At 43.1% G+C, this 12,736-nt stretch overlaps 1 protein-coding gene across 3 annotated transcripts in view; it reads right to left on the minus strand.

Annotated features, from left to right (window-relative positions):
• The window catches only part of LOC106577100 (atlastin-2), a 32,674-nt gene that overhangs the window by 17,363 nt on the left and 2,575 nt on the right, over positions 1–12,736 (minus strand). For 2 of the 3 annotated variants that reach the window (XM_014154835.2, XM_014154836.2), the window contains exons 2-7: positions 9,689–10,059; positions 5,020–5,163; positions 4,730–4,834; positions 4,512–4,562; positions 4,353–4,409; positions 4,141–4,233 (exon numbers count right to left, since the gene is read on the minus strand). In XM_014154835.2, the coding sequence (XP_014010310.2) occupies positions 4,141–4,233; positions 4,353–4,409; positions 4,512–4,562; positions 4,730–4,834; positions 5,020–5,163; positions 9,689–10,059 (821 nt within the window). The remainder of the gene's footprint in view (positions 1–4,140; positions 4,234–4,352; positions 4,410–4,511; positions 4,563–4,729; positions 4,835–5,019; positions 5,164–9,688; positions 10,060–12,736) is intronic. The other variant, XM_014154837.2, reaches the window with a different exon arrangement.

Genomic DNA, 12,736 nt, shown 5'->3' on the forward strand with positions numbered 1-12,736 from the left:
GGGGAGGGGGGAGTTACAATCTACTGCAGAGATAGCCTGCAAAGTTCTCTCATACTTTCCAGGTCTATACCCAAACAGTTCGAATTTCTAATTAAAATAATTAATCTCTCCAGAAATAAGTCTCACTGTTGCCGCCTGTTACCGACCCCCCTCCGCTCCCAGCTGTGCCCTGGACACCATATGTGAATTGATCGACCCCCATCTAGCTTCAGAGTTCGTTCTGTTAGGTGACCTAAACTGGGATATGCTTAACACCCAGGCAGTCCTACAATCTAAGCTAGATGCCCTCAATCTCACACAAATCATCAAGGAACCCACCAGGTACAACCCTAAATCTGTAAACATGGGCATCCTCAGACATTATCCTGACCAACTTGCCCTCCAAATTCACCTCTGCTGTTTTTCAATCAGGATCTCAGCGATCACTGCCTCATTGCCTGTATCCGCGGTCAAACAACCACCCCTCATCACTGTCAAATGCTCCCTACAACACTTCTGCGAGCAGGCCTTTCTAATCGACCTGGCTCGGGTATCCTGGAAGGATATTGACCTCATCCCGTCAGTTGAGGATGCCTGGTCGTTCTTTAAAAGTAATTTCCTCACCATCTTAGAAAAGCATGCCCCTTTCAAAAAATGCTAAACTAAGAACAGATATAGCCCTTGGTTCACTCCAGACCTGACTGCCCTTGACCAGCACAAAAACATCCTGTGGCGGACTGCAATAGCATCGAATAGTCCCCGCGATATGCAACTGTTCAGGGAAGTCAGGAACCAATACACGTAGTTGGTCAGGAAAGCAAAGACTAGCTTTTTCAAGCAGAAAATTGCATCCTGTAGCTCTAACCCCAAATAGTTTTGGGACACTAAAGTCCAAGGAGAACAAGAGCACCTCCTCCCAGCTGCCCACTGCACTGTGGTTAGGTAACACGGTCACCACCGATAAATCCATGATAATCGAAAATGTCAATAAGCATCTCTACGGCTGGCCATGCCTTCCTCCTGGCTACTCCAACCCCGGCCAACAGCTCCGCCCCCGCAGCTACTCACCCGAGCCTCCCCAGCTTCTCTTTCACCCAAATCTAGATAGCAGATGTTCTGAAAGAGCTGCAAAACCTGGACCTGTACAAATCAACTGGGCTAGACAATCTGGACCCTCTCTTTCTAAAACTATCCGCCCCCATTGTTGCAACCCCTATTACCAGCCTGTTCAACATCTCTTTCGTATCGTCCGAGATCCCTAAAGATTGGAAAGCTGCCGCGGTCATGACACTCTAGACCCAAACTGCTATAGACCTATATATATCCTGCCCTGCCTCTCTAAAGTCTACGAAAGCCATGTTAACAAACAGATCACTGACCATTTCGAATCCCACCGTACCTTCTCCCCTGTGCAATCCGGTTTCCGAGCCAGTCACGGGTGCAACTTAGCCACGCTCAAGGTACTAAACAATATCATAACCGCCATCGATAAAAGACAGTACTGTGCAGCAGTCTTCATTGACCTGGCCAAGGCTTTCGACTCTGTCAATCACCGTATTCTTATCGACAGACTCAATAGCCTTGGTTTCTCTAATGACTGCCTTGCCTGGTTCACCAACTAATTTGCAGACAGTTCAGTGTGTCAAATTGGAGAGTCTGTTGTTCAGTCCTCTGGCAGTCTATGGGGGTACCACAGGGTTCAATTTCTCGGGCCAACTCTTTTCTCTGTATGTATGTATGTATGTATGTATGCATGCATGTATGTATGTATGTATGTATGTATGTATGTATATATATATATCTCAATGATGTCGCTCTTGCTGCGGGTGATTCCCTGATCCACCTCTACACAGACGACACAATTCTGTATACTTCTGGCCCTTCCTTGGACACTGTGCTAACTAACCACCAAACGAGCTTCAACGGCATAAAACACTCCTTCCATGGCCTCCAACTGCTCTTAAACACTAGTAAAACCAAATGCATGCTTTTCAACCGTTCGCTGCCCGCCCGCCCGACTAGCATCACCACCCTGGACGGTTCTGACCTAGAATATGTGGACAACTATAAATACCTAGGTGTCTGGCTAGACTGTAAACTCTCCTTCCAGACTCATATCAAACATATCCAATCCAAAATCAAATCTAGAATCGGCTTTCTATTTCGCAACAAAGCCTCCTTCACTCATGCCGCCAAACTTACCCTAGTAAAACTGACTATCCTACCGATCCTCGACTTCGGCGATGTCATCTACAATATAGCTTCCAATACGCTACTCAGCAAACTGGATGCAGTCTATCACCGTGCCATCCGTTTTATCACCAAATCACCTTATACCACCCACCACTGCGACCTGTATGCTCTAGTCGGCTGGCCCTCGCTACATATTCGTTGCCAGACCCACTGGCTCCAGGGCATTTATAAGTCTATGCTAGGTAAAGCTCCGCCTTAGTTCACTGGTCACGATAACACCCGTTCCAGCAGGTATATCTCACTGATCATCCCCAAAGCCAACACCTCATTTGGCCGCCTTTCCTTCCAGTTCTCTGCTGCCAGTGACTGGAACAAATTGCAAAAGTCGCTGGAGACTTATATTTCCCTCACCAACTTTAAACATCAGCTATCTGAGCAGCTAACCGATCGCTGCAGCTGTATATAGTCCATCTGTAAATAGCCCACCCAATCACCATACTGTTTTTATTTACTTTTCTGCTCTTATGCACACCAGTATCTCTACTTGCACATCATCATCTGCTCATTTATCACTCCAGTGTAAATCTGCTAAATTGTAATTCTTCGCTACTATGGCCTATTTATTGCCTACCTCCTCATGCCTTTTGCACACACTGTATATATACACTTTTTCCCCCTACTGTGTCATTGCCTTGTTTATTGTGTAATTGGCGTGTTTATTCCATGTGTAACTCTGTTGTTGTTCGTGTCACACTGCTTTGCTTTGCTTTATCTTGGCCAGGTCGCAGTTGTAAATGAGAACTTGTTCTCAACTAGTCTACTTGGTTAAATAAAGGTGAAAAAAAATAAAAAATTAGCATTGTGATAAAGCCGCTCTCACTACACTGGAAGTTAAAAGGAATACGACTTTTAGATCAAAAACATCAATCATCATGTGAGATTTCAATACTGGCCGATGTCATAACACGGGAGGTTGTCTCCTCTCGAATTAGCCACTGATCATATTTCTGCAATATTCCTACCACAAGAAATGTGTAATTTAACAGAGGACACATGTATCCTATTTGTCTGCCTCTTCAGTCCAGGGTGCATTGCATGGTGCTGTTGCAAATGGCAGACCACTATGTAAGGCACATCGATCTGCAGGTTGAACATGGTGAGATTGGAGACTCCTAAACTGATAGCTGTAAAATCACCTAAACAAACTGCACTAACTAGCTATTTCACATGCAGATATTGACTTATTGTGTGTAGCTACGTTTGCTAGCTAGCTAGCCCATAGAGAGATCATTGCTGGTTTTGTAGTCGACTTGAGCTGCAACTGATTTCTACAAAGATTTATGTTGCCACCAACCTTGTTAAAACAACAAAATGAAACATTTGTTCACAAAAAAAATATGTTCTCACGTTAGTGTTATGTTACACTGTAAATTATACGAGTCAGTGGTTTTGGGTGGATTTGTCCTTTAAAAGGGAATATAATCCAAAAGTAACCGTAATCAGATTTGTTAAATCCAAAAGTTACATTTGATTACAATCTGACAGTAACTAATGTATCACATTTAGAAAGTAACCTTACAGATCGTCCACTAAAAGTGATACTGCACGCCACAGGAGGTTGGTGGCACCTTAATTGGGGAGGACAGGCTCTTGGTAACAGTTGGAGAGGAATAGGTGGAATGGTATGAAATACTTCAATCACATGGTTTGATACCATTCTATTCGCTCCGTTACAGCCATTATTATGAGCCGCCTTCCCCTCAGCAGCCTCCACTACTGCGAGCGTCCTTCCATTCACAGACACACTGAACAAAATTCATATTACAATTCTGCTGAGATAATTTAGTTCAAAACTGTAGTGGAAAGTCCTCTCCGGAAAAGCCACACTGGACTAGATACTAGGTTTAAATGTGGAGGAGCCCATTCTAAATGAGCAATCATGGGCCCTATTCTCTTCTCCAGACCTACCTGCAGTCTCTTTTCTAGAAAGCGTTTACCTCCCTCCAGTCCATAGTTGTGCTCATATGGATAACTCCAGTCTCTGATGAGGAACATGAGAGACTGGAACACAACACAGACAGGGTTACTGAGAGAATGTGCTCAGGGAGGACAAATGTGCATGTCCAAACTTTGCTGAATATATTGAACAAACAATATCCATTTTCAGGACAGTAACGCACCTGGAAGGGTTTTAGATAGATTTCCTCCAAAGCAAGCCGGCCATATTCTGTGAAGAGCTAAGCAGATGGAGAAAAGACGATGTTAGTCATAGCCTTAATATTGTTTTCAAACACACCAACAAATGTATTCATTAAGATGGGGAGGAATGGTGTGTATACCTGGAGATGCTGAAGATCATCCTCCTGAATATTCTGGGACAAGTTATACACCTGAAAAGAATTAGACCATGAAATATCCTTCGTACGTAGGCCAGTTCTTGACATCAACCAGCCCTTTCCATCCACAACACACCATTAACTCAACTGACACAATGTGTGCACCTTTATGGGTATGTAATCAAACAGTGAGAACTCAGTCAGGTCCACCATAGACTCACCTGTACAGAGCTGGTCATGGTGCTCAAGGCAAAAACCGTTGCACAGTCCTTTATGGTAGACTGGCTGTCGAAGGCTCCTTGTGTGTCCACTAGCAGAACAGCAACCTGTCAAGGGTTAGGATATTGCAGGTCACCTTTAGGTCATTAACATGATGGAAATCCACTTGAAGACAACAGTCAATATGAGTGGCAGGGATGGACATAAGATCATACATAAAACACGACTGTGCCACTGTGGTGTTCCTCTCAATGTTAATAACAGTGTGTGTGTGTCACAGAGTAGGGCTCACCTTGCTCCCATCCGGCTTGTTGACCACAAACACCTGACTCCAGACCTGGATCCCTGTCGTCTCCCTCTCACAGCCTCCTCTCCAGCTGAACCCTGTCAGCGGCTCATCATCAGCCCCAACCCACGAGTCTGACTGCTCCTGCTGCTGTAAGAGGAGGGGGGTACCAAGACAGAGGGAGTGAGTGGTCAGTACAGGAAACAAGTTATTGATTCCTGTAGGCAAGTGTGTGTTTCATATGGGCAATGTGGAAAAAGCCCAACAGTAATCAAAGGAAGGAATAGGCATACTGGTATTTCTTACATGCATTTGCAACTTACTACCACTGGAGGTCACTGTGGTATCACATTCAAACCACTGGTGTCCTGAGATCAGGGTCATTTTACACAGCCTATGCCAAACGCAACATCATGTCAGACTCAGTTCAGTGTAGGCAGTAAAAAAGACAAAGAAACTTAAGTCTGAAGAACACCTTTAATAGGATATGAGCTGCTGTTGTGAAAACAAGTCCGTTAGAAGTGTGTGCGCGTTACTCCACTACTTCATTAAGGGGCTGGTCTTAATTACAGGGAGAGCGTGGCCTACGGGGCTGGTCTTAATTACAGGGAGAGCGTGGCCTACGGGGCTGGTCTTAATTACTTCCTTATTCAAGAATTGAGAATAAATGCAAGGTTGCTGAAGGAGTAAGCCAATAATGAGATTTGACTCCCAAAGTAACTAATTAAACAAAATGGTATGCTATATTTCATGCCTAAAAGGTATTACTTAACAACTGAACCTGGCTCTGTCTACTGGCAGCATTCTGAAGCAGAAGGTGAAGAGTAGCTTAACCTAACAATGCCTGGTGGTGATAGATATCACACAGCTATTAAAATACACATCCTGCAGCAGTGTTAATGCAAGGATAATACTCAAGTGCTATTAAACAAGGATACTACGGCGCTATTAAACAATTTATTATGTTTAACTAGACAAACCAGTTAAGAACTAATTCGTATTTACAATGACAGCCTAGGAACAGTGGGTTAACTGCCTTGTTCAGGGGCAGAACGACAGATTTGTACCTTATCAGCTCGTGGATTCGATCTAGCAACCTTTTGGTTACTGGCCCAACCCTCTAACCACTAGGCTACCAAGGATACTACGGCGCTATTAAACAAGGCAGACTTCAGTAACAAGCTTTAGTTCTGTCTCCTCCCTCTGAGGACATCAAACAAACAGTCCAATCAGTTAGTAAAACTGCCACACACACAGAAGAGCGGACTTCTCTATCCAGCAGGAAATGTGACTGGAATGAAGTGTTCAAATTCTAGGCCGTAAAGGAGAGTGATCACAGATGTACAGTGCAGACACCAGGAGGAAAATTAGGTTGGCCAGACCGAGAGCCCAAAATAGCACCTGCCTGGGACGTAATTACAAAGATATCTAAATGGTATAACCTGCTGGAGACTAACATGGGAGGGGTACTCAACAATCTCTGCAGTTATGTTTTTTCAGGACTGGAGTTCAATGTTGCTGGGAAAAAAACTTAGGCAACACAATCAGAGCAATCCTGAATACCTGACCCTAGATGCGATGGAGTGCATCGTCGTCTCAGAGCAACAATAGCCATCACTGCTCCTCTGACCCCACTGTGACCAAGTTTTTACAGACTTTACTTCTCCTATGCATCTGTCCTCAGATCATTCAGTGTGTCAGATAGTGCTGAGCAATTAGTGCTTTTTGAAGTTCAGTAACACAGAATAAAACAATTAATAACAGTTCCATCATGGTAGTGACTTCCCATTAATGCTTATCACTTATTAACCATCATTTATTTCACAACTTTAATAAAATATTTCAGGTGTGTGTATCACGTTTTATTTGATGACTTTATTACTTAATTCCAAGTCATCATCTCAGCTCTAGTGCTGCTGCCTATTTTGTCTAACAAAAATCACTATTTTGTAGTTCAGCAAAGAATACCAACTATAAAATCACTACAATCATGCATTCTCAGGTAGAGATACCATGCAAAGTAAAAGACCGGACAAGGAGATGCGCAAAGGATTATGGTCATTGTAGTTAGTTTAGCACACAAAACGTGGTAATTATGTAGAATATTGGCCGGTTGGAAACTACAACTCCCTACTACATCGTACAGTTCAGGCTGGATCAGATTTATCTTTAGAGAAACTGATGTGCGCATTGAGCTCAGAGGAAAACAATGGAATTCAAATAATTGAACAGACATTGGTCAATTGGTTGCTTAAATCTTTAAAATAAAAATAACAGAAATTTCAGTTAATTGCTCAGCACTAGTGACAGACCTTGAGATGAACAACAGACCCAGGCAGGCAGGGAAACTAGCAGCAGACTACACAGTGAGAATGAGTTTGAGGCAGCTATAACGATATAAGATAAAGCTTTCCCAAGCTTCCAGACCTATAACAACACTTTGTGGTCTGTAAAGTGATACTGGCCCTGCAATCACTGGCTGCTGCTTGGCTGTCCTGATGGAGGTCATGACTGACTGTCCTCTTCCTCACTCTCTCCCTCAGATTCAAGTCATCAGTAGAAATATTGATTATACTTGTATACATCCATGTTTATTCAGTGCCGAGAAAACACCAACCATTTCCAAATCTAGGCCTATAGCTCCATAAATATTTCTCAAAAACAATCTTGCTCTTTCGACACATGGTTCAAGCCAAATCCTTGACAGTGGACACATTAACATAACCCCTGGAAGCTGATTAGAAATTTGCAATGCAGTGATGCGGCCTTGGTAATGTATGCCCTTCCCTTGGGAAGCTCTTGTCCCAGAAACTGGCAGAGAAATTCATATTTCAGCAAAAGGAATGCTAATGAGACAAATTGCTTTTGAACTACAGTATGTGAAATGACCTGAAGACAACACTAATTATCTAGCAGTCTAAGAATGGAAAATGCATTTGGCTGAAAATAAAATGTCCTGAAGGAATTTCACACTACTAAATGAATCCCAAAGGAAAGAATAACTACTAACATCCATTTAGAACCATTAGCAGACTTCCCGTTTCGAGACGTTTTATCAACCCCTAGATGGAGGACATTATGTAAAATCAGACAGGTAACGCAGTCAGGTCAGTAGGTGGCTAATTCATCTGGAAATCCAAGACTAATACGGGGTTAATTCAGGATCTCCAAACTGCTTTACAAATGTTGGTATTGAACCGACAACCCAGAGATTTATCCTGAAAAGGTTAGCAGCGTTACACAACACCTTATAATTAACCCTACACCCAGGGGTGTGTTGATGACGTGAGATTGTTGATGTTGCCAGAAAGTGCTTTTAACCACAGTTTTTCCAGCTAACAGACAGTTCAATTGGTTCTTCCTTTTAGCACAGCAAAACCTTCATTCAAGCTGATCTGCCCAATGAATGATTCAGAGAAATATCAGTATTTTGTAGTGAATTGTCTGTACTGTAGGTACAGTGCCTTCAGAAAGGATTACAATTGATTACTTTTTTTAAATGATCTACACAAAATACTCTGTCAAAGGAAAATAAATGTTGTACACTTATGAAAAATAAAACGCATATCATAATTAGATAAGCATTCAACCCAGAGTCAATACATTAATCACCTTTGGCAGCGATTACAGCTGGGAGTCTCTGGGCTGTTAATCATGGTTGTTGGTTGGTTGTTAATCATTGTTAGACAGCAATTTTCAAGTCTTGCCATAGATCAGTCTAAACTGTAACTAGGCCACTCTGGAACATTCAATGTAGATTTGTCCTTGTGTTTTAGGTTATTGCCCTGCTGAAAATGTGAATTTGGCTCCCATTGTATGTTGGAAAGTAGACAACCAAGTTCTCCTCTACCATTTTGCCTGTACTTAACTCTATTATTTTTCTTTTTATTACAATTTTTTTTTTAAACTCCCTGGTCCTTGCCGATGACAAGCATACCCATAACATGATGCAGCCACCACTATGCTTGAAAATATGAACAGTGGTACTCAGTGATGTGTTGGATTTGCCCCATCACAGGTATTAAACTCTGTAGCTGTTTTAAAAAGTCACCATTGGCCTCATGGTGAAATCCCTGAGACGCTTTCTTCCTTTCCGGCAACTGAGTTAGAAAGGACGCCTGTATCTTTGTAATGACTGGGCGTATTGATACACCATCACATGTGTAGTTAATAACGTCACCATGCTCAAAGGGATATTTGATGTCTGCTTCTTTTTTTCTTTTTTTACCCATCTACCAGTAGTTGCCCTTCTTTGCAAGGCATTGGAAAAACTCCCTGGTCTTTGTGCTTGAATCCGTTTTTGAAATTCACTGCTCGATTGAGGGACCTTACAGATAATTGTGTGTGTGGGGTACAGAGTCATTCAAAAATCAGGTTAAACACTTATTGCATACAACTTATTTAGCACATTTTTACTCCTGAACTTATTTAGGCTGGCCATAACAATGGGGTTGAATACTTATTGACTGAAGACATAACAGCTTCATTTTGTTATACATTTGTAAAAAAATAAATAAAAATTATATTATGGGGTATTGTGTGTAGACCAGTTCCAATGTTTTTCTTCAACTAAATACATTTTAAATTCAGGCTGTAACAACAAAATGTTGAAAAAGTCAAGCTGTTTGAATACTTTCTGAAGGCACTGTATATCTGAGTGTGCACCCGGTCTCACCTGGTTGAGCATGTATCGAAGCATGAAATCCAGCAGGAAAGACTTGCCCTTACGGAAGGCCCCAGCCACCGAAACCACCACCACATTAAGGTCTCTGACAGCCTCCTGCAGTAACAGCTTCTCCAAAGCCGCCGTGTCCAGCTCAAATTTGTGGTCGTCTTCGTGAGCCAGGACAATCTGGATGGGCCGAGCCTTCTCCTCCACCTCTTCTACAGGCTGCTCTTTGACAGGACTCTGATCGGCAGCAGTCAGCTCTGGGGCCTGTTCCCACTCCTCGTCTGTCTCGCTATCCACCTCTGCCCGAGGCGCCATCCTGGGAGGAGGCTTCCGATCTGGCAGGGACAGAGGAACATCTTCCACACCACCCGCACCTGAGAGAGAGAACAGGACACACGGTGTCATGCCGTTAAGAGCAGGGAGAGAGTGCACATGGTGCAATTCAAACTTTACACAAGGACAATACAGAGAAGTGTAGTCAGGGTATCATCTTAGAGGATTCCAGCATCTGGACTTCCATCAGGCATTGTACATATTATAGGCCATTCCATGACAGTTCCTGGACATGGTATTTGTTGCCTGCTGCAGAGGTTGACACGGGAACAGGACTCCAGCGGGTCTTGCAAGTCCTGTGGGATTCCAGCAGGAATAGGTGTGAAGTTCTTAGAGTCAAGTTTGGAACAGGAGAGGAATAGTATGTATTGTGTGGAGCATTTAATAATAATAAAATACATTTAAAATAAATAAATAAATATATATATTAAAAAGAGCCTTCTATACACTGAGTGTACAAAACATTAGGAACACCTGCTCTTTCCATGACAGACTGACTAGGTGAATCCAGCTACAACCAGGCTTGCCCTGAGAACAGTATTGGTTTCTGCTAATGCGATGCGGCCACAGATCCGGGACAGACAGGCCAGTAGCTAATGGAGGAAGTTATTTCTGATTTCTGAGCATTAAAAATGAACACGGAACGGGAGTGATTTTTATCGGGATGGGACCGGAAAGTTCCGGGGTTATATAACTATACGTGAAAAAAAGAAATGGTACAGGACAGGAACAAATTTTCACTCCTGCGTCAACCTCTAGCATGACGCCAGTACATTGCCACAGGCCTGCAGTGCACACACTTGGGTATTAGGAAACATATCTGAGAAAGGGGGACAAAAGCCAGTGGTATTATGAGATGAAGTACTAGGCCTACAAATGGGTCAATGTCTATAGCATCTACACTGTGCAGTAGCCTCTTTTCTATGTCCAAGCCTGTAAGTATTTCACTATTAGTCCACACCTGTTGTTTACCAAGCATGTGACAAATACAATGATTTATTGGGCTATGACGAGGTCAACATCACAAAATAAGCAAAAGTGAAAGCATTTCAAAAAGCTTTGTTTGGCCTTTTAATCTTTCCATGAAAGGGTGTCTAAAGGTAGGCGTTCCCCTCCAGGTGTGGGAAATGTCCTCTACATCAGAGATGTCCCTCCCCATCACACGAGAGACACCCTGTGAACTGGTATGACAAGTATTTTGGATTGCTAGTGCTCATGCAAACAAGCATCCTACAACTGCTACCAACCAAAAACAGTTGTGTCAAGGAGACCCTTGGAGAGGTATGGTTCACAACACCAAGCAAGATTCCAAGGAAAAACCTTACTCTCCCCATTATGACATGTTCCTCCAGAGCTGACAGTCCTACAAGACATGTGACTTTAACATATCAAAGAACAAACACTTCGTACCAAAACTCAGAGTGAGGATTTGGTTTAAGGCAGGTTTGAGGGCTTGCCGCAAGGCTGTTCTCTGCCGATGGCAAACAACAGTGGGCTGACTGGGCTCTATGGCTGATGCCAGGAGAGGGGTTGCCGAACAGAAGGTATGAGAGAACAGGACAGCATTCTCCGGAGCAGAGCTTACACTGGAGAGGCATCCTGCTGATTCTGGTATAATGGCTGTCTAGTCTGCCAACAGACATAATTCACTGTGGGTTTGAGACTGTTAGATAAACACTACCAAAGTTTTTTAAAAAGTAAACAATAAAATCACAACAAGACAGGTTATGAATTTATTCTACAGCTAGACATCAATGCCAGAGTTCCTTTTTAGTCGCAGTGACACTAAAGCTGAATTTAAATACACTCAGCTCCTGACACCTCAGAATCTCCCCCACATGGGCAGACGTGAAGTTTACACCAGTCCAAATAATGATTAGCTGCAACACGCGCATATTAGCAGGTCAGGACATGGAAGAGTCCCTGTGTTAATCGGGTAATCTACTGTAACTCGTGGCCAGACTGCTCCTAACTTTACTCACATATAGACAACTGTACTAAACATCCAACATCAGTCCAGTGTAAAATGGACCATAACCCACACATAGGCCCCTCTATGCAAGTGTCCATCAAAGCGAGGTATACGAAGCAGTAGTCAGCTAAATTAAGTGGCAGTGCTGCCATAGGAGAGAGACAGAGACACTATTCTGCAGGGACTGGGCTGCGAAGTCCAATCCCCTCATCCTTGGAGGGGATTGGAGAAAACAGAGCCAGATCTAAAATTGGCAGGCTTATTTATCATTCCTTATCTTGCCACAGTTCTCTCCTGTTGCATCTGAAACAGCCCTGATCCGGGTCTCTGGCAGGCCATGTATGGAGCCAGTCTAGGTCTACATCTGAAACAGCTCTCTTTACTCTGTCCCTCCTCTCCTTCGTCGTGACACTGTGGACTGGTGCCAACTCCAAGAGACGACTCCCTCTCTGGACCGGAGTCAAGCAGAGCAAATGTTAAACTGCAACAAGGGATCTGCACACCAAGGACAAAGTGCAGCACCACTGAGTCTTAACTATTGCCACACAAATAAACCCAGCTGAATTTTGCACTGATACAAGAGTCATGTCACAAGGCTAAAGGATTTGAAAGACCCCCATTACTAAAGTGATGTCAAAAATAACACCTTCCATTTTCCTGTTGACTGATTTCTGTATACATTAACATTCCAAAAACAACATTGTTACACAAATAATTGTACCAGATTGCAACTGTTGTTCAGTGAG

This window comes from Salmo salar, chromosome ssa18 (assembly GCF_905237065.1).
Source record: "Salmo salar chromosome ssa18, Ssal_v3.1, whole genome shotgun sequence".
NCBI lineage: Eukaryota > Metazoa > Chordata > Actinopteri > Salmoniformes > Salmonidae > Salmo > Salmo salar.